The 23130-nt window shown below is 44.4% G+C and overlaps 1 protein-coding gene across 3 annotated transcripts in view; it reads left to right on the plus strand.

Moving 5' to 3' along the window:
* Positions 1-9708: 9708 nt before the first annotated feature.
* FGD5 (FYVE, RhoGEF and PH domain containing 5) overlaps positions 9709-23130 on the plus strand; it is a 151507-nt gene continuing 138085 nt past the window's right edge. For all 3 annotated transcript variants that reach the window (XM_032784280.2, XM_032784283.2, XM_032784281.2), the window contains exon 1: positions 9709-10013. In XM_032784280.2, coding sequence (XP_032640171.1) covers positions 10001-10013 — 13 coding nt within the window. In that variant the 5' untranslated portion in view covers positions 9709-10000. The remainder of the gene's footprint in view (positions 10014-23130) is intronic.

The following is a 23130-nucleotide window of genomic DNA, read 5'->3' on the forward strand; positions in this document are numbered from 1 at the left end:
TTCCAAGGGGTGGTGTACAGAATAGCAGAACAGATGTCTTGCTCTCCATTTTCATATTCATTTTCATCCAGAGTCCAGGGCCCTGACCAGACCCCCCTCGCACTAAAGAAATAGGTACCCCCAAAATTTCAGCAGGCAAAGGTTTGTCTAGTGGGAGCTCTACAAGTTGCCAAAAAACAAGGAGAACAGAGACCATGCACCCCTGAGCAAGATGGCTGGCTGCTGAGGGCACTGTGTCTATGATGACCACGCTGGAGAAAGTTGCTGCAGACACAGTAGATGTCAAGGCCACAAGACAACTGACTGTTACTTTGATTAACTCCTCTCTACAAGCACTGACAGATGGGTGAATGAAGCGGAAGGAAGAATATAATTGGGGGGGGGGCGGGAAGATCAGGTACAAGGGCTCTCTTTGCAGGTGCACAGAAGCCTCACAAACTTAGCTTCTCTTAAATCTAAAGTGGCAGACCTCGAAGGAAGGTCTCGCCACAATAATTTGAGAATTATAGGGGTATGTGAAGGAACAAAGAAAGGCAACCCCCTACAATGAGTTCACCAGCTCCTGTCAGAAGTGCTCAGGCTGCCAAATGGTTTTAAATTTGATTTAGAGAGAGCTCCTAGATCCCTGGCTCCTAACCCAGCCTCAAATGCCAAACCTTGTGCACAGATTGTCAATTTTTTAAGATTTACCGTAAAAGAAATAATAATGCTATAATGTTTAGGGGGATGTCACAAAATAAGATAATGATTTTTCAAGACTTTGCAAAAGATGTGATAAAACAGAGATCAGCCTTTAAATGATCAAGGAAACTTGCCAAGCAGCAAGGGCTCAAATATTGTATGAAGTTTCCAGCTGAGGAAGTACATCTGGTCCAAAAGCCACAAGATGCAGAATGTTTTTTAAATAGCCTGGTCTTTAAATAGCTTGAGTACCTGTTCTGTTTTATCCCAAGTTTACTTCCCAGTTGTTATGTTTTCCCCACTGCACTGAAGAAGTTATCCAGTTACTGTTACTAACTTACTTACAGATTTAGGTTATCTCTGGTGCGCCAAGCTTATACTGTATAACTTTGGGGACATGCATATCAATTCTCATCATCAAATGGCAATGTACTGACATTTTATCAGTGAAATATGATGACCCCAAACCATAAGCCATATTAACCTTAGAGACGGAAAAGGCACTTGATAGAGTGGGCTGGAGGTCTATGTTTCATACCCTACAAGAATTTGGATTTTGACTCATATTTAGCTCCTGATCCAACTGTTATAGTCTCACTTATCCTTTTGCATTAAAATCAACAATGTGACCTGGGATACTCCATCCTCTTCTAGGCACCAGGCAAGGATACCTGTTGTCTCCATCACTTTTTGATTTGGCTCTAGAGCCCTGGCAATAGCTATACAGATCAGATTTCTGAGGCATTCAACTTGGTTCCATGGCGTATGAACTGATGTTGTGTGCAGACACCTTTTTGTGTATGCGCAAACCAGAAGCCACTATTCCAACTCTCCTATCACTAATTCAAAAATTCAGAGAAATACCTGGTTACAAAATACACTGGAAAAAAATTGGAACCATTGGAAATCTCCCTGTTGCCAGGTACTGGGGCTTTTTCTTAATGGAATTTCCATGGGACAAACTGAAGCAAATAAGTTCCTAGGTATAAAAGTAGCAAGAAACCTTAATAAACTAGTGAAGATAAACTCAGATCCTGTACTCTCTCAAATAACCAGTGATACAAATAGGTGGTATATATATACAAATACATACATATAATATCCTTCTGTCTTAATTTAGAAAATGTAACACTATCAGAGCCCTTCTGTGGTGCTCTGGTCAATGTCCACAACTATCACTTAAAAAACATCAGCTCCCTATAGTCAAGGGACTTCCAAAATTGCTATTATGCTTTTATCATGTCACAAAAGTCAAATTGGTCCCAGCATGCTAACACCCTTATTCCCACATGGGTGGAAATTGAATGGATATTAATAAATCCAATTCTCCCTGTGGATCTGCTTGGTTCCTATTTTTCTCCATCAGACAAAAAGAAGGTGCCTGCAGTGATGGCTGCACAAAGTATCTGGGCTCTCCTAGGTAAGAGGTACCAGTTTCGTTCTCACCATTGTGAAAAAGCATCTAACTGGAGTAACCCAGACTTGCAAATTGGGAAACAGCCTGATTTGGAAGAACTGACTAAGCAACAGCATCATCTGGCTTTCCCAGTTAGTCAGCAATAAGGGCTTTGTGTCTTTTCTAACACTAAAGCAGTGGTTCTCAACCTATTTACTATTGCGGGCCGCATAAGCAGCTCTCTGTGTGTTATGTGGGTGCCGCATCCACACAACAGATACAATACCTGTATGGCTCTGAGGGTGTCATATGGGCTGCAACCATGTGCTGATGGGGCCACCGAACGTGGCCAGCAGGTTGAGAACCACTGCTCTAAAGCAATGATATGACGTTCCACCCTCAGTGGAGTGGCAGTACTTACAATTCAAACACTTGCTAACGTTATCAGTTTGGTCCAGATGCCCTAGGATTGCCAGAAGGAAATTTGGGGATGCTTCATAACTTCACCAGGCCCGTGTCCACTGCAAAAGAGGAACTCCATTACTTTAGAGTTCTTTATGAAAATGTGTGAAGGGGAGTTATCATAGCCCTTAAAAGAAGTCTACGGGGACAGCATATTCTGGAATGTTAAAAACACTTCTGCAGATCTCAGGCTACACCTAATACAGCAAAAGATTCTGTTCAAAATGTAATGGACACTACAGAGGTTGTGCGAGACAGGGGCCTCGGGCTCTGATGGTTGTTGGCGCTGCAGTAAAGAAAAAGGAACCCTGACGCATATGCTGTGGGGCCGTCGAGCAGCCAGACAGCTGTGGGAAGAGGTGGACACAGGGCTGAAACATAGGCAATGCGTGGGGGGGGGGAATGTGGGGTCAGGTGCCCCCCTAGGTTACTGCTCGGCCTGTCAGTGCGGTTGGAGGGAGAGGGGCTCTGTCATTCTCCTGTTGCACCTGCTCCCCGGCACCCTCAGCCCGTCCCTGTCAGCAGGGCTTGAGCAGGGAGTAGAAGGAGTGGAGCTAGTCACATCTCCCACTGGCTGCTCTGAATTGATACTCTGTGCAGCAGGGGCGGCTGCCTGAGAGAGCCAGGTTGCAGAGGTGCCTGGGCTCAGCTGCTGGGGATGGGGACCGTGCAAGCCGGAGTCCACTCTCCCCCCTGGCACATTTCTAGCTCATTCATCCCTTGTCCCCAGCAGCCAGGACCTGGCATGGAGCAGGCTACCCCTGCCATCTCCCCAGCCAGGCTGTCTCAGGCAGATGCTGCGCTGCACAGAGCAGCGACCTGGAGCAGCGACCTTCTGCTGCACGAAAAGTGGCTCCGTTCCACTCCCTGCCCAGGCCCGGCTGCCAGGGAGAGCAGCTGAGCATGCCGGGGCTGAGGCACAGGGGGAGAAGGACAGAGCCCTCCCCACCCCAGCTGGTAACATTGGATGGGGAGAGTGCAGCAGCCCCAGACTGGGCACAGGGCAGGGGGTCGCTGGGCAAAGGAGACATGTGGGGCAGTCATGTGTCCTCCCCTTTAGATTGTGCCCCCCCGAATATAGGGAGGCACAAGTCATCTATGGTCATCAATCAAACCTCAGCTGAAACTGATATCCTAGGTTATGTACCTACTACACCAGCTTTACCCCACCAGAAAGACTTTGGTGCTTGAGGGCCCCAGTGATGCCCTGGTGCATGATTTTACAAAAATAGAGGGGTATGTGTATGCCCAGAATAGAGCAGCAGTATTCAGACCTGTCTGCATTCTCAGCGGAAGAAAGACCAGCTTATCAATATAGAGAGCAATTACATAATTCAAAGAAATTTGGACCCTGTTTCTTGATACATTTGAATAAAGAATGTTGGGGTAGTTCAAATAAAGCCAAACTTCCACTCCACCTGACCTCTCTGCTTTTCCCTCTTCCCACCTTTCTAGTCTCCTACTTCCTTTTGGTGCCTATTTGTGTATGTCTTTTATCGTTGTTGTTACCCTCGCCCTAACATGCTGTGGCTGTGCAAAATGGCCTGATTTTGTGTTATCCGGTCTTACAGCTTTGACAAGTTGTAAAGTTGTGTAATTGCACAACTTTATTGGATATCCTGAGAAACGTGTGATATCTCGTAATATAGACAAGCTGTAAGTCATTTACCTTTTGGTATGTCATTATTTGTTTATGAAAATTAACAAATTAATCACTTCTTCCCCCACCCCCGAAAAAAACAAACAACAACTGTAGTCACTTTTAACCTGGACAGGATCCTTTCAAATTCTAAAAAACAGGGCTCTGTGACTGGAGGACATATTTGCTGGCCCTCTTGAACCAACTGCAGAGTTAAAACCAATTGAAGAGACTCAGATGTATGTGAGAAATATCCACTCTGGTTCCACAAACAGAGGAGAGGGGGACAGTTCAATCACACTCTCCAAGAAAGGCTGTTGAGATTTGGGACATAGATCTGTGAATTTTCCTGGCTTCTCTTTACCCTGTAGAAAACTGCAAATCATTATGGGTGAAGAGAACTTTGGACAAGCTGTGTTGGAGAAGCTTCTATGAGACCCGGTGGTCTAATATTTGTGACATCGATTGTTCTATTAACTTTCCAACATTGTTCAAATAAAATATCTGTCAAATATTTTTTCCATTATTTGTCTAGCTCAAGTTAGGACCTTTGCTGCTCAGAATTAGTTATGCACAGTATAACCACACCCAATCTTGCTTCAGTGGACATCTCCTATAAAAACAGGATAAGAAAATCTCCATTTGTGTGTTACAATATGTAGAAACTGCCTGTTTCCCTTTAAACAAGTTCTCTTTGCATGAATACTGGAAAAATAATAATGAGTACAGCTCTTAAATTTACTAAAAATATGCCAAATGAAATCTGATAACCAAGCTAATGACATGAATTCAACTGATTCAGAGTAAATCTGCTGCAAATCAGTTGGTTGACATTGCTCAATAGTAAGAAACTTTTTTAAAAAGAACTGATCAGGAACCAATTATTTTTCCCATGAAACATCTTGAGAAGAACACTTTCTTGCTTGTTTTCAGCAAAAAATTTCAGTCACTGAAAACCCAAAGAAATTTGGTGCTCCTTTTCCATTTTTTCCAACCAAAAACCAGTTTTTCACAAAAGTTGATTTTTTTCATGAAAATTGCTGTTGAATCAAAAAGCCATTTTCCTTCAACAATGTGTTTCAATTGACAGTTTTCAAATAATTTCTGCTTTGAATACCTGATACCTACAGTCTCTGGGCCCTGGTCTACACTATGGAGTTAGGTCAAATTTAGCCGCGTTAGGTCGATTTTAATATGAATGAGTCCACACAACCAACCCCATTCCGTCGACTTAAAGGGCTCTGAAAATCGACTTCTGTACTCCTCCCCAGCGAGGGGAGTAGCGCTAAAATCGACCTTGCTGGGTTGAATTTGGGGTAATGTGGACACAAATTGACAGTATGGGCCTCCGGGAGCTATCCCAGAGTGCTCCATGGTTACAGCCCTGGACAGCATTTTGAACTCCAATGCACTAGCCAGGTACACAGGAAAAGCCCCAGGAACTTTTGAATTTCATTTCCTGTTTGGTCAGCATGACAAACTCAGCAGCACTTAGCAGCACAGGTGACCATGCAGTCCCCCCAGAATTGTAGAGCGTAGAATGTTTCTATGCTCCCCCTATCATCTCCATCCCTGAGGTTATCACAGGTTAGAAGGTGAGAAAAACGCACTCTTGATGACATATTTTCCAAGCTCATGCAGTCCACCTGCACTGATAGGGCACAGCTTAATGCATGGAGGCATTCAGTGGCAGAGGCCAGGAAAGAATTAAGTGAGCACAAAGAGCGGAGGCAGGACACAATGCTGAGGCTAATGGAGGAGCAAACAGATATGATGCAGCATCTGTTGGGGGAGCAAATGGACATGATGAAGCTTATGTTGGAGCTGCAGGAAATACAATAGCACAGACCCCCACCGCATCCACTGTATAACCGCCTACCCTTCTCCCCATGTTCCATAGCCTCCTCACCCAGACGCCCAAGAACGTGGGGGGAAGGGGAGGCTCCAGGCACCCAGCCACTCCACTCCAGAGAATGGCCAAAGCAACAGAAGGCTGTCATTCATACAGTTTGATTTTTAATGTGGCTACAATAAGCAATGTGGCCTTGTCCTTCCCTCCTCCCCAATCCCATCTGGGCTACCTTGTCCATTATCTCATTTTTTTTAATTAATAAAGAAAGAATGCCTGGTTTCAAAACAATAGTTACTTTAATTTGAAGAGAGGAGGGTGGTTGGCTTACAGGGAATTAAAATCAACAAAGATGGTGGGTTTGCATCAAAGAGAAACATACACAACTGTCACACCGAAGCCTGGCCGGTCATGAAACTGGTTTTCACAGCCTCTCTGATGTGCAGCGCGCCTTGGTGTGCTCTTTTAATCGCCCTGACGTCTGGCTGCTCAAAATCAGACACCAGGCGATTTGTCTCAACCTCCCACCCCGCCATAAATGTCTCCCCCTCACTCTCACAGATATTATGGAGCACACAGCAAGCAGCAATAACAATGGGAATGTTGGTTGCAATGAGGTTTGACCTAGTCAGCAAACATCACCAGAGAGCTTTTAAACATTCAAAGATACATTCTACCACCATTCTGCACTTGCTCAGCCTATAGTTGAACTGCTCCTTACTACTGTCTAGGCTTCATGAGCCATGGGAGCAAGGGGTAGGCTGGGGTAGGTGCAACCGCATGGTGCTGCTGGCTGGGAGAGCAGCCTGAGGCAGAAACCTCCAGCTCACTTGATATTCCAGGCAGGATTGAATCTCCATGAGATGAAACTTAAAGAAGAGAATGACCTGGAGTCTCTGGTTCCCATTCAGTGCTCTAGGAGGAGAGTATCCATATCTGTCCAGCACCCCTGATTGACCTCACTGAGGTCTGCCAGGAGCACACAAGAGACATACAATAGTTATCAGTCCTACTGCACCATCTGCTGTGAAGGCAAGGAGCTGATGCTATGTAGCAATGCTGTACCGCGTCTGCCAGCAGCACCCAGGAGACGTACGGTGACGGTGAGCTGAGTGGGCTCCATGCATGCCATGGTATGGCAACTGCCTGGGTAACCCAGGAAAAAAGGTGTGAAACAATTGTCTGCTGTTGCTTGCATGGAGGGAGTGGGGCCTGACGACATGTACCCAAAACCACCCACGACAATGTTTTTGCCCCATCACGTATTGGGAGTTTAACCCAGGATTCCAATGGGTGGCGGAGATTGAAGGAACTGTGGGATAGCTACCCACAGTGCACTGCTCTGCAAGTTGATGCTAGCCACCGTAGTGAGGATGCACTCGGCCAATTTAATGCGCTTAGTGCGGACATACACAATCAACTGTATAAAATCGGTTTCTAAAAATCAACTTCTATAAAACCAACCTAATTTTGTAGTGTAGACATACCTTGGCTGTTCGTCTTGTCCCTGGCCTTAATTTCCACTCCCACTCTTATGTAGGTTCATATTTAGCATTTTTCTGACATTTTTAGTTTCTTGCAAAAATGCCAGACATTCCGCTCTGTAATCCACCTGAGTGCTGTTCGACAAGCAAGTATTAAGTTTGCTCATTTTCAGGTTCCATATTTTGCCCTAGATGATCAGACACTTTGAATTCACACAAACTGGTGGTTCTGGAAACATTTCTTAGATTGATTTGATTTGACTAAGTGGAGTAGGGCCTGCCCTGGTCAGATACTATAGTGATGGACACAGTGCAAGGCCAGATCATCCACAGTGGCCAAGGAGCACTCAACACAAGTCTAGTCCTAATTGTTTTTGCTCCTGTTACCTGTACCTGTTTAGAGTGAAATCTGTTTAATATCAGTCCCAAGGAAACAACAGTGAAGGATGCTTTGGAATGTCTTTGGTCTCTCTCTTTTCAGCTGTGTATTATAAATTGGCGGATAATAATGATGTTTGTTATTAGATGCTTTATAATAAAATAAACATGAGACAATGCGACATCAAATAAAACTGCTGTACACCGTCAACTCACTGAAAAACCACCTTTAGTAATACTACTTGTCTTCTAACATAAACCACCAAACACAAATAATCCCTTCCCTGCATAAACTATTTATATCACTTGTAAGATATCCTGGGGCCAAGTATTCTGACCTTCTCACTTTGCAATCTTACATCTGACTTTTCTGCTGCTCAGTAAAATCAGGTTAGACCCAGCCATCTTTGGGACCAGACAGATTGCTCTGTGATGCACCAGTGCAGAGACCTGTAGGTGTGAATGGGGCTATAGCAGGCACCTACCTGCACACCGAACCCCTTGGCTCATGGAGTTGCAGCCTATGATGATCCTGCCATTACAAGGGGTCAACAGACCAGCGTTTCCTCTCTTAGCCCCATAAATTCATAATAGTGAGTTTACCAAATTGGGAGGGGGGGATCTCTCACCTTTGTAGAATGGACATTTTCTAGCCCCATGGATTTATTTCTGAAATTCCTGAGGACAGTGGGGGACCATGCCAAGGTCTTGAAGCTTTGGACTGAAGTTAGTAGCCATAAGAACCCCGGACCCCAGCTGACAGCACTCACTCTCACGAGTAATCCTTACTCTCCTGAGTAAAGACTGCAGGATCGGGGCTCTATTTTGCAAAGTCTACTGCAAACCCCACAATTATTGAGCGGACGCGGGGGGGGGGGGGCAGACGGATTCACAGCGAGTTTAGAGCCAGAACACAGACACACGTTTGGTGGGAAGGAAGGAAGGAAGAAGAGGGAGAATTGCTGTCTCCCCCGTTAGTTCTGCGCAGAAAAGGCTGATCACAGAGACGAAGGCAGGTCTGGCTAAAAAGAGGGGGAGACCACGCAAACCTTTCCTTTAAAATGCCCTTGCGTCGGGGCAGGGGCTGCTCTAGCTTTGTGCGGGCAACTCCACTCTGGTTTTCACGCCCTGTCACTTGCCCCTTATCCACACACTCGCCCTGTGGCTACTGATCGTTTTACAAGACACTCTAGTGCCTTTGGTTCTCCTTGCGGGGACGTGCCGTGCGGGAACCGGGCTAAGGGAGCGAACCTCAGCCCGGCTGGGCAGAAATGCTCTGTTCTGGGCTCCAGGGGAGGTGGGTGAGCCGCCCTCTCTGCCCGCAGGGGGAAACGTACATCCCAGGCTAGTCTGGGAAACAACCGGTGCTTTGCGAGGCTCGTTCAATCCTCCGCACCCTGCGGCTGCAGGACCTGGGAAGGAAACGGCCCAGAGTGCCCGCTTCCCTGGCCTTTTAGCTGCATGCACAAACTTCCACATTCCTGATTTCTTTTTCCAAACTCAGCCAGGGAGGACAAGCCTCTCCCGCACCCCTCCCCCCGGCTTGTGCAAGCCCCATTCACACTCCCGGAGAGTATGCAAGATCCTGAACTGTGTGTGTGTGTGTGTGTGTGTGTGTGTGTGTGTGTGTGTGTGTGTGTGTGTGTGAGACATACAGGGGGTGGGAGACAGAACAGCTGCTGTCCCTTTAAATCAGTTTGTTCGGCATCCGTGCTCTCCCCACCCCGCCCCCCCTTGTTTCACTGCAGCTTTCAATCCCTGATCGAGCCAAAGGGCTTCCTCTGCAGGAAAGGAAGGGAAATGCCTGTGAGGAGGAGGCAGTGGCGAGCCCTGGCCAGTGCGCTGCGATCAGAGCGGGACCCGACCAGCTGCCTGCAGCCAGTCTGCCTCGCCAGGCTAAGCATGGGGCAGGGCGAAGGCTGCCAGCGGCAGTGATCTCCCGCTCCCCCCTACCCCCAGCCAAAGAGGGCTCCGGCCACTGCTGACTAGTTATCCCCTCCCTTCTCAGCCCCACACCGGCCCTCGCCCCAGCTTCGGGGGTGAAGGAGGCGCGCCCGACCCAGGCGTGCAGGACCATGATCTGAGGGCGGGAGCCCTGAAAGTTGGGGGAGATGAGCAACGCAGGTGAGTGCCGGCTCCTGGGGGCCTGATGGGGCTTGGGAACGGGGGGGGGGTCTGGGGCGGCAAAGGGCTCACTCCTGGGGGGGGACACCTGACCCACGCTGAGCGGGTGCGGTGGCTCCTCTCGCCAGCACAAGTTGCTCCGATGGGAGATTATTGCCTTGCTAAAGTTGAGCGCAGCTCTTGTGTAACAGGGCTGCGCTCAGCATGGCCACAGGACAACCAAGGGGGAGAGCGCTGCGCCTTCCCCCACTCCCCTCTCTCTCCTTTTCTTTAGCCCTTCACCCCCATTTCCTTCTTGGTGGTGTTTGGCCTCTGGCAAATCAGAAGCAGGGGCAAGGGGCTTGTGGCGGGGGGGAGGCTAGGCACGCATTGGCTTCCACTCCGAAATAATGGCCCGGTCCTGGTCTGCTCAAGATGCGGGTTATAAAGGGCGCCTGGGTCCAGTGAAACCTGCCAAACAGTGCGGGGGGCTGCAGGGGATGGTGGAGCAGTTCCTGCAGTGGGGCGCTGAGATCCATCGACCCGAACTGTACCCTGGATAGCCTGGAAAGCGCTTCAAGCCAAGGGATGGGGCGGCTCGCCTAGGTGCACTAGAAAAGTAGGCGGTTGGAAGGTGGATTGTGTTAATCACTAGCCGGGAGCTGCCTGGCACACACACAGAGAGAGATAAATGCGCTGTAGGCTCGGGGAGGGTGGCTGGGTGATGTGAGAAACTCTTTGGCAGGCTGGAAAGTTGACATCCCGATGCTGGAGCCCTCAGGACCGGTTTAGCTCCTTGCTGATTTGGCGGCAACTTGGAGATGCCCAACTTTTCTCCCCCGCCTTGCCCCGTTGGCTCCTCGGCGAGTAGCCGGGCTGGGAGAAGGGAGGAGCGGTGCTTCACTGCGGTGTCTGTTACCCTGGTCCTGCCTGACTGCGGTTTACTTTGCGGTTGACTTTGGGACCAGATTTGCGGTTTGGAGTAACATGGGGGGGGGGTCCTTTCTCTTCTCCCTCGGTGGCGAAGTGCTGGCTGGGCGGGGGGCTGGGGGGGACTGAGCACATGTGACATAAACGAGACATTTTGAACCTGTAAGATCACAGCATCGTTTGCCACAAACAGGGATTGTCCGACTAGAACGCACCTGATGCAAGCAAAGGACGCTCCTAACTGCGCGCCTCAGAGCAGGCAGATTTTAGTCCGTATTGTAACACACAAGTTTCCGCCGTCTGTCTCTGGCCATGTCAACCTCCGTTCTCCTGCCCTGAGTTCCAAAAAGCCAGGTCCTAAAGCGACCCTGCCCGGTAGCAGGGGGTTCACCAGGCGGAATCTCTTTGCCCAGAGTTAGGGGACAGATTTCAAAATTGCTCAGCTCCCAGTGAGAATGAAGAGGTCGGATTTTGAGACGTGCTCAGGACCTAGGAGGTCCCACTCAGAGCTGGGTGCTGAGTAGAGCTGGTGAAAAGGGAAGTGTTTATGGTGAACGTTTTGGAAATAAAACTTTTTTAAAAAAGGCATTTCCCACATTTTTTGACAACACAAATTTTTGTTATTGCGTTTTTCCCTCTGTTGGTCTTTTTTTCCCTACTGGGAGAGGGGACAGAGGAAAAATACTAAACCCCAATTTTTGAAAAATAAAAAAGGTTTGGTTTTTCATTGAAGGATAGGAATGTTTTGGCCAAAATGAAAATTTCCCAGGGACCCGTTTGTTTCGGGCAGCGGGGGTGGGGAAAGAGTCAATGAAAAATTGCAATCAGCTCTAGTGCTGAGCTCTTTCGAAAATACAGTGCCACATCCAGGGGGTTGGTGGAGACCACCAACAGGTCCCCTTCCCCAACCCCCAACTCTTCCATTTTGTTTCATTCCCTCAGATGATGAAGGCTATTCAGTGCCCCGCTTGAGATGAAGCATGGTGGAGCCCAGAGGTTTTCCTGCCATAGTCACACTCACTTTCAGACCCACATGCGTTGGGAACTGTGAATTGCTGTTTACCAGACTAAAGGTTTCAGAGTAGCAGCGGTGTTAGTCTGTATCCGCAAAAAGAACAGGAGTATTTGTGGCACCTTAGAGACTAACAAATTTATTTCAACATGAGCTTTCGAAAGCTCATGCTGAAATAAATTTGATAGTCTCTAAGATGCCACAAGTACTCCTGTTCTTTTTATCAAACTAAAGGCTCCCTAGACAGGTGGTGGTGATGTGATGGGGGGGGAGGGGTTGCAGTCTCTTTGCCCACTCAAAAAATAACATTTTAATTCTTTTTTCCTAACCCTCCCTGGCCAGCTTGGACTTCTTTCTGCTTTGTGCCAGAGAAACTCATTCCAAGTTTAGCCATCTGGTGAAGAGTGGCTTTCTGGCATTGGTTTAAAAACTTCATCTTGACACAATTTAATACACAGGGACTCCAGCCTGATCCCAGTCTCAGAGCAATGTGTACTGTCAGCACTGTCAGGCTTATTACTTTATAAGACTGTGTTATTAGCAATAATTGTTATTTGATCCACACCAACATGAAGAATGTATCCATCAGTGTGCAGCACAACTCTCCATTGAGTTCAGGGGAGAGTTTTGTTTATTAATTGATGCAAGTCCATGCGTTCCAATATATTATTTATATTACTGTAGCAATTAGTGGATTCAACCAAGATCAGAGTGCCATGGTGCTAGGCACTGTACTAGCATATTAGGGTATAGTCTATGCCTCCAAAGAATTGACAATCTTCATAGAAAAGGGAGAATGGAACTATGATTATCCCTGTAGAATGAGAGTTGAGGCAGACCAAGATTAAGTGACTTGGTCGCTTGAAAGAGAACTAGATAAATTCATGGAGGTTAAGTCCATTAATGGCTATCAGGATGGGTAGGGAATGGTGTCCCTAGCACCTGTTTGTCAGATGGTGGAGATGGATGGCAGGAGAGAGATCACATGATCATTACCTGTTAGGTTCACTCCCTTTGGGACTTCTGGCATTGGTCACTGTCGGTAGACAGGATACTGGGCTTGATGAACCTTTGGTCTGACCCAGTATGTCCATTCTTATGTTCTTACTCTTATGACTTGTTCAAGGTCACAGAGGAAGTCCATGGACATTCCAAAAATTGAAACCAGCTCACCTCAGATCTGATCCAATCCTTAACCACAAGGGATCACTTGAGGGAGGGATAGCTCAGTGGTTTAAGCATTGGTGTGCTAAACCCATGGTTATAAGTTCAATCCTTGAGGGGCCATTTAAAGAACTGGGGTAAAAATCTGGGGACTGGGAGGTTGAACTCAATGATCTCCTGAGGTCCCTTCCAATTCTATGACCATCCTTCCTCTAATTATTCAGTGGCTTTGTGGGGGCTGAAATCATGCCACACAAAAGGAAAGTTGCAATTAGCAAAATCAAAATACTTTCAGTTGTTAAAAAATGTAAACCATCTGGTATCATTTTAAAAATTCTTATCAAATATAATAAATGTGAAACCACTTTAAGAAAGCTGCATGAAGCTACCAGCATACCTGCTCTTTAAACTGAAGCCATATCCTACTGCCATAGACTTTCATGAAACACTCCTCTTGATTTCAATGGGACCTCAGCATGTGAAATGACAGGAGGGTATAAGCTCTCTATTTTTGCAGGCAGGGCTTCCTGTTGGGAAGTAGCAGTAAAATTGTAGCTTTTGTTGAGACACCAGAGCCATTTAGTTATTGGAATATTAAACTAATGGCATATATAAAGTTTTGATCATTTGGATGTTGTACGTATATTTTTTCTAGATATCCAGTCTAAGCCCCCAATCCTGCAAATATCTGCAGGTGCATAACTTTTCAACCCATTGAAGCAATGATACCACTCACGTGACTAAACTTCGATACATGATTAAGGACCAGAGCTTCTGGTATTTGAATTAATCATTTCCATTTAAAAGCAGGCTTTCCACTCAGTTTGGTACACGTGGACTTTTGGTTGTGGCTTTCTCCAGTAATGCTCCTCTGTAGGATGGTATATGACTGTATTATGTTTATGAATTGTGACAATAAAGTTCTATAGTAAGAGAAAGTTGGAACCTATTGATTTGATATTCCAAAGTCATAAACCATTGATCCTATTTCAGAACAACGGAGTCCAATAACTGTATTAGAATGCATTTTTATCTTTGCAGAGTGGTATCTGCTCTGAAATCCTGGCTGCTAACATTCCAATTAAAAGACAAAATGACATAAGAGAATTATGGGCTTTTTTTCTGAAAATTCAGATCTGCCACTTAAATGGGTATTCAGAAGATCTTATTTTAAAAACAGTCAGGTAGGGCCTGATCTAAGCCCACTGATGTCTGCTGAATTCTGACAGGCCCTTAAAGCACAGACTCTAATAAGTGAGAGTAAAAATTTTGAATGACTTAGGATCCGCAGTCCCACCAAAAATTTTACATCTAGGTTCCTAAATCATTTAGGTTCTTTTGAAAATCCCATCCTATGTCACTTTCACTTATTTCAAATGGTTTGACACACACAGTGACGGACCCATATGTCATAAATATAGAACAACAAAAGATCTGCAGTCAGCGGTGTGAAATTAATGACATCTTGGAGTTATTTACCGTACATCCTGGAGTCCTGGTGATGACAACTCCAGTGGTTTACAACACAAGTGGTGTCCCCTCAATGGAATTACACTTTCCTTGTAAATCACTCTAGCTCATCTAATTTCATCTCTGTAACGTATAAGGGCAGGTTCCACAGCATATGCTACATATTTATCTAAATTCTGAATGATAGTAAAATGGCTTATCTACGAAGGCCTATTAAACACTGGTTTATTGGCGGGTTTGGATAGCCTGCAGAATGATAATTGCCATTTTGGACCCAGCGCTTCAGTGTGGACATGAAATAAATGAGGTTTAGGACTCCACTCTCTGATTACTTTATACACCACATAGCACACAGCATTATTGCGGAGGGGCGGGGGAGTTGACAACAGGCTGACCAGCTAAGAAGCTAACTCTGATTTTAGAACTTTAATAGTTTGCTGTCCCCCCCACGCGCACAAATTCAGGATGACACTTTCTATGGAAACATTATTCTGAATGAGAGCATCACTTTATCATACGCACATGGGGCCAAGTTCATTCCTGGTTTTGCTCCATTAAAGGCAAATGAACGTAAGCCAGGGATGTTGTTAGCCCCTTAACACAATCCATTATTGACAGATACCTTTTCTTCAGTTGTGATCACAGCTGCATAACTGAGGAGCTTGATCAATCCACCAGTAAATACAGGTCTGAGGAGCAAATTATAGTGGTTCAGTTGAGCATTTTGGCTGGGTTTGGTAAATCCAGAGGGAAGGAGAAGAACAGAGAAAGAATGTATCCAGTGATTAGGAGACCCCTATTAGTTCTATGGCCTGCTGGAGAGTAGGAAAAGACACATCCATTCTGTCTTTCATGCTAATGGATAGTACTCTGAGCTTTCCAAGCTAGAGGTTGGGACCCATCTATATGCCTATGTTTCATTCAGGTCCAGAATGTTATATGACAGATTCAAAGCATGGCCCAGTTTTCCATTGCTCCATCATAGTGTGTTCGGGGAGTGATTGACATAGCATTCCATTGCTCCATCCCCTGTGTTTGGGGAGCGATTGACTATGCTCAGAATTCCACTGTGGGAATCCAGCAAAGAATGCTTTGACAATGTCAGCCCTCTCTTTACATCCTTCTATTGGCTCTGCCTTCTCCAACACATCAAACAGGAGTTATTTGTTTTCATTTTCAAGACCCTCCATTGCCTATCCCACCCTACTTACCATCTCTCATTTACTATTAAGATGTCAGCTCCCCCCTCTGATAGGCCGCTGATGCCAGGCTCCATCGCTCACTTGTTAAATTTTCAAACAAGCACCTTTGTGCTTTTTCCCATGCTGGCCCTCACACTTGGGAGAAGCTCCCTGCAAACATCATCAAAACTACTTCACCATCCTCCTACAGATCCCCTCTTCAAACTCTCCTTTTCTATGATGCCTACACAAACTGTGACAACAGTTAGACCACTAGTGAATTCATACCATCGCCTATCAAACTGAATATTGTACCACTGTTTCCTTGTACTCTCCCATCTGTCTGCATCTCTTGTCTCTTGTCTTAGATTTAGATTGTAAGCACTTTGGGGCACAGACTGCCTTTTTGGTCTGTGTTTGTGCAGCACCTGGGACAAACGGGATCCTGCTGCACGCTCGGGGTCCTACGTACTATGGTCACACAAATACATAAATATTAATAATAGTGCTGAGAGATAAGAGAGACTATTTCAGCAACATGAACATGCAGAGATTCTGAATTGCCTAGAAGGCTGGTCCTCGCACTGTTTCTTCATTTTCTTCCCTGAATCCTCTGTATTCCTTACAGCAATTACAGTGTTTGGCTACATGAGATGAAAATGAGTTTGCTTTGGGTGATTCTGACCCTTTCATTCAGTTTATATTTGTGCTACTTATTCCCTGTCCCTCTGGGAAGGGATTTGTAAATGTGGAAGCTGCCCAGGTCACAAGCCTGATTTAATTCTTCGAAGAGATTACAGGTTTGGTTTATAAAGGTAACTGAAAAAAGAACAGGAGTACTTGTGGCACCTTAGAGACTAACAAATTTATTTCAGCATGAGCTTTCGTGAGCTACAGCTCACTTCTTCGGATGCATAGAATGGAACACACAGACAGGAGATATTTATACATACAGAGAACATGAAAAGGTGGAAGTATGCATACCAACAGGAAGAGTCTAATAAAATGAGATGAGCTATCATCAGCAGGAGAAAAAAAACTTAGATTTCTGTAACGCATTTGACTCAGTACCACCTGACATTCTGATTAAAAAATCAGCACTATACAATATCACTAAAGCACACGTTGAATGGATTAGGAACTGGCTTACTGACAGATCTCAAAGTGGTCATCAATGGGAAATCATCATTGAATGGCGATGTGTCTAGTGGGGTTCTGCAGGGATCAGTACGGCGCCTGATGCTATTCAACATTTTCATCCAGCAGAAAATATAAAATCATTGCTGATCAAATTTATGGATGACACAAAGATTGGCAGAGTGGTAAATAATGATGAGGAGAGGGCTGTCAGACAGAGAGCTCTGAACCACTTGCTAAGCCAGGCCCGTTCAAACAAAATGAGTTTTAATATAGCCAAGTGCAAAGCTATACATCTAGGAACGATGAATGCTGGCTGTACCTACGTAATTGGGGACTGTGTCTTGGAAAGCAATGACTCTGAAAAGGATTTAAGTTTCACAGTGGACAAGCAACTCACCGTGAGCTCCCAAGTTCACTGCTGTGGGGAAGAGGGCTACTGAAATCCTTGGTTGTATAAATAGGGGAGTAATGAATAGGAGCATGGAGGTGATTTTCCCTCTGTATGTGGCATTTGTGAGACTGATCCTGGAATACAGTTCTGGTGTCCTCATTTTCAAAAAGCTGTTGAAAAATTAGAGAGCGCAGAAAAGATCCACAAAAACGATTCAAGGATTGGAGAAAATGCCTTATAATAACAACTCCAAAAAGGAGTTGAGGGGTGACCTGATTACAGTGTATAAGTATCTTCCTGGGGAGAAGCTACTCATTACTAAAGAGCTATTTAATCTAATGGAAAAAGGCATAAAAAGAACAGATAGCCAGAAGGTGAAGCCAGACAAATTTAAGTTGGAAATCAAGCAACCATTTTTAATAGTGAGAGTGATTAACCACTGGAACAGAACACAAAGGGACGTGGTGGAATCTCCATTGCTTGATGTCTTCACATCAAGACTGGATGCCTCTCTGGAAAGCATGCTTTAGTCAAACATACATTATTGGGCTTAATACAAGGATAAGTGGGTAAAATGTAGCAGCCTGTGTTATACAGGAGGTCAGACTAGATGTTCTAATGGTCCCTTCAGGCCTTAAACTTTGTGAATCCATGAACTATGCAGCTTGGTCTGTCTTCCTCTGTGCTAGCTGCCTCTCCAGTTTTGGGTTGTCTGAATATTTGCTTGTGGTTGAATTTAGAATCATAGAATATCAGGGTTGGAAGGGACCTCAGGAGGTCATCTAGTCCAACCCCCTGCTCAAAGCAGGACCAATCCCCAATTAAATCATTCCAGCCAGGGCTTTGCCAAGCCTGACCTTAAAAACCTCTAAGGAAGGAGATTTCACCGCCTCCCTAGGTAACCTATTCCAGTGCTTCACCACCCTCCTAGTGAAAAAGTTTTTCCTAATATCCAACCTAAACCTCTCGCACTGCAACTTGAGACCATTGCTCCTTGTTCTGTCAAGTTTATGCCAAAGAAACATCCAACCTAAGAGGTGGAGCTGCTAAATGGGCTACACAGAGGTGCTTGAATTTCTGTGGTACACAAAAAGCCTTTTGGAATTCTAAAAGTCTCCTGAACTGAATTCTAGCTACCAACAACCTGGACTGTTGCTAACAGCATCTTGAAGACTCATGGATGCTTCACCCTTGTAGCCAAAGCAGCACTGCAGACCACAGCTCAAGAACCATTGGCCTAGAACATATTTAAAAACGTGCCTGCTTTGCTTGAAATATCAGCATTCAACTAGATGTTCAAACCAAGTCCACCAAGTCCCTGATGGCTTTACTTACATCTTCAGTAAATATGAAACCATATTCATTTTGACGAATGACAAGGTTTGGAGAATATTAGTAAATGGACATTTTACAGTGTTTCAGGAGATAACAGCTGCACCCTGAAGAGCACTTTCCTTCTCTTTTCTTGCCTTCAAGCTCCAGCACAAAAGATATCTAAAGGGATACATGAGCAAATCTGTGTATCATTAAAAGGACCTTTGAGATGATGGCAGTGTGGTTTGGATGCCATTACAGGATGGGTAATGAGCTGCTGTTCACTCCCTGATGACTCAGCTGGTGGTCAGGGATTGCCATTCAATGTGCATTGTGAAAGGGATGCAGCCCTGTTGGAATTCATGCTCACCAAGAGGAAGGTAGTCAAGGAGAGGAAGAAACAGTGGCTAACTAGGAAGCTTCAAACAATGAGGGGAGGAGGAGACTAGAAGAGCATCTGGTCCCAAACAGCTTCCCTTGGGCACAGGGTGTCTCTCTCTCCCAAACACAGAGATTCACAACTTGAAATAAACATGCATACGTATTACTTATAAACAAGCACATTTCTTATGGTGTGATGTTATTTTTGCCCTTTAATAAATTATGTTAGAATCGTCTTAAGTGGCTCAGAGTCCAACGGAAGCAGAAACAAACATACCTAAAGTGGAATTGCCCTGATCATCAAAGGCTCATAGGGATCCATTGTGCTGGGACAGATTTGCTTGTATTTCATAATTTTTTAAAAAGAAAAGAAAAATAAACATTTGTACATAAAAAAAAGAAGTAAACAAACAATTTCACAAACTCTGTGAAGGGCAAGAGCGACATGGTGAGAAGTTATAACAGAGAGAGGAAGCATCCTGAAGTGAACAAAGGCTGGCACAGTGGGAAAATTAGGCCATTGATCGCTAATTCATACCAGCAAATTACTGTGAACAAGGCTACAGACTGTACCAGTCATGCCACTGAAGGGCTCTTCTGGTAATCACTAAATCCACACCATTTTTTAAACAATTGAAATTTGTGTATATGAAAATTATTTGAGAATAATTAAATACTTCTTAAATCCTTTACATAAAATGATGCACATATTGCTGGCAAAAATTTAGGAGTTTTGTATGTAATTCTAGAAATGCATCTCTTAAACATGCATGAGATGGATAGATAGAAAAATCCTGGTTCCCTGGCCAGATTCAGATACATTCTCTGTCCCTTCATTTTCAGCTGGGTACAGTATTCTTTACTTCCTGTGCCAAAACGATACATGGAGTGGTTGCTTTGGTAGTAGTAAAATTATTTCATTCCAAAAAATTTGTAAAGTGCTTTGGAGTGAACAGTGGTCTATAACATTTAAGACATTATTAGTCATACAACCTGATTAGTAGCAGCAGAAGATGGTGTGGAGAGGAAGAAAACAGCTGTATTGGAGACTGTGAGATTATATAGCTTTCTCTTCATACTGCACATCTGCTTTAATCCTCTCTTATTTCCCCCTATACATTGGTATTTCTCTTCAAATCCACTGAGGCAAGATATCTCCTTCAGTATGTGTGCTTTGTGCTTGGCCTGGAATGTCTAGCTCCTTCAAAACAACTGGCTACACAGTTGACTACCTTTGAGTCGCAGTTATCTCAAATGAAAACTAAGGAGGTAGAGGACTGGAAGAAAGGTCTCAGGATCAGTTGAGAGGCAGAGAAGTTGTCTCTCTTGTTTTTTGAGCTGTCGTCTCTCACTCTGCCCCCAAGTCTCCAGCCTAGCTAATGATGGGGGAGCGATCAAGGTGAAGAGCGATTCCTCTGTCTTCTGATGGACCCTCAGCATGCTGAGGTTCTCCAGAGACCATCTGATGTGCAGAAAGAAAAAGTTCTCTTTTATTAATGGAATCACTGGTGTAGCAGATTCCTAAAGTGAATACAACGATCATCGTTTAGCTGAAATAGTCCAGTCAGTGGATTTTTATTTTTACAGACTCATTTAAAGATACCAGTTGCAGAATATGTTGATTGAATTCATTTCTGGAGCTTGAGGAGGTAAGCACCTGCAGAATGCTATACTCTGACTACTAAGCAGAGGAACATCTCTGATGCAGATACTGAAGACAAAGATGGAAATAACAGAAGCCCAACTCCCTTTGTCTTCAGAACAACTGTCTGATTTGGTATTAAGGAATCTGCATAGAGACTGGACACTGGAAGCTACAAATACTACACTAAATGTTTGATAAGGATGTGCTCATATTGTCATTTTACCTTTGAATATATGTAGCTCAGTTTTTTTGCTATGTGTAATATTTCTAGAGCTAGCATATATGTTATCCAGCCATTGTTATACATTTAGTTGCATTTTGTGGCATGTTAAAAGTACATCAAAATGCCCAACATTGACAGTTAAGTGAAATTAGACTTTTTTTTCTTTCCTTCTTAGCATCCAGTAACTGTAATCTTCTTCCCTTATCGAGCTTGGTTTTATTGGTCAGTGCCTTTGCAACTGGCTCAGCTGAAGCAAGGATAAGTGTGTTGAATGACCTCCAATAGTTGCCCATGCAGAATGCTGGGATTTCCTCATCTTCCTTTTACCCAACCATCAGAGACCTTGCCACTTACATTTGCATTTCCTCAATTAAAAGCCAATATAAAGAGCTGCCAGAAGCCATTTGCATTGTATAACAAGTTTTATTAGTTCTACAAGATTCCAGATCTATGCTACATATTCCTGAGTGCCATCTACTGGCATTCTATCTATTAAATATTTACCTATATATCATTATAGAGCACTCCTGTAACATCCATCCAGTTTGTCTTAAAGTAGCCAGAACTACTGGCAGTCTGGACCCTGCTGCTATACATGTGACTTCTAGATAGGATTTCTCCTCTATCTTCCTGATCAGGAGACATGGATCTGATGACCTCAGCAGCAGCAGTTTTGTTTGAATAGGGTTTCCTTCTTGGGAAATGGGAAACTAGATAGGACAAATCATTAGAGAATGTACTGTAATAATTTTTCATTGGTTTCTGTGAGATTGGGATTGATGACCCAATGAACAAATTTATTCTAATTCTAATTTCTATGGGGCAAATTCTGAGATCCTTTGCTCAGTTTTAACTCAGTTCTTAAATCCCATTGGCTTCAAGATGTGGCTTTATGGTTCTGTGAAGATTGTTTGTTTTATGAATAAAACAAAGAATGCAAATCAACAGCATCAACCAGCATATTAGAAGCAATTACAGCAAGTGTAGGAATTTCAGAAAAACACTCCAGTCATGTCTCTGAAAATCCAATAAGCCAAATATACCCTTTATCTAATAACAATGTTTACTTATGCATGTGTTTTAAGAAACAGAAACTTGGTTGCAGAAATTTGGGAGCAGTGCCATATAAAATCTTACTTGTGAGCAAAACATTATTTTGTTGAATAGAGTTATCAGTGTATTCTGAGATAGTAATTCAAATGACTTTTGATTAAAAATGGGGCACCATGGAGGCTATGGGATAAGGAGCCTTTCCATTCTAGGCTGTTGGGTCAAATCCAGTCCAGGATGGTTGTGAGGTAAAATTGTCACCATCTGTTGACTATTCAGTGGCCAAGGTGGGGTCTCAAGTCCAGTAACAGTAGGCTGATATGTCTACATCACAGGCACGATGACTACCACCACTGCTCGCACATATTGACCACCTGATTGGCAGTCACAGGGGAGCAGCGTGAATGGGCACAGATGCTCTCCTCCCTTCTCCCTCATTGAGGTGGCTCCTCCATTACAGAAATGAGACATCTTGCCAGGGCTATATAGCAACTTGCACTAATGTTCTCCATGCTGAACCTGTTCCAGGGATGAACAGGGCATCTGTAAATCTCTGGCTTGTGTTCCTGACATGTCCACATACAGGAGTGAATGATATATCTGCTGTTCATTAACAGACTAGATCCCCCATCCTTGAGTCACTTTATTCTGGTGCTTACCTAGATGACCAGCATAGTTAAACGCAAACCTAGAGTGCAAGAAACTAACATTTCACCTCAGAAGACTGCAGTGTGTGTGATACCCTGTAGAAAACTTCCCAAATCACATAGCTTGCCACAAATTGTATCAAAGAGACCTAATGCTTTGTAGCCCACATAGGTCATTAACACTAATATAGAAAAAGTCTTAGTGAATCCGAAAAGTTGCAGGATAATATTTGACAATTTTAATATTGCAGCCCTGCAGTTTCGCTTCTGAATATCTTTAGGTTTGGTGGGAATCCCAATAGAAAGATGATTTTAATCAGGATAGTTTTCTTGGCTCTGATTAAGGTGTTTCAAAACAATGCTTTTAGCATTCTAAAAATCATCACCAAAAAATTGCATTTGGTAAAACTTCTTTTTTCATAAAATGTTGCAAGTGTCCATGAAGTGCTTGAGGTGCAGGGTATTACAAAACTGCAGTTCATTGCTAACTTGCTGGGCAGTTCCACAAGGGAAGGCAGCTTTAAGTTCTGGTGTTAGGAAAAGGAATCAGTGCAACTGCTAGTCACACTGGCCATGAACCCTGGCATGGT

The sequence above is a fragment of the Chelonoidis abingdonii genome, chromosome 17 (genome assembly GCF_003597395.2).
Source record: "Chelonoidis abingdonii isolate Lonesome George chromosome 17, CheloAbing_2.0, whole genome shotgun sequence".
Taxonomy (NCBI): domain Eukaryota; kingdom Metazoa; phylum Chordata; order Testudines; family Testudinidae; genus Chelonoidis; species Chelonoidis abingdonii.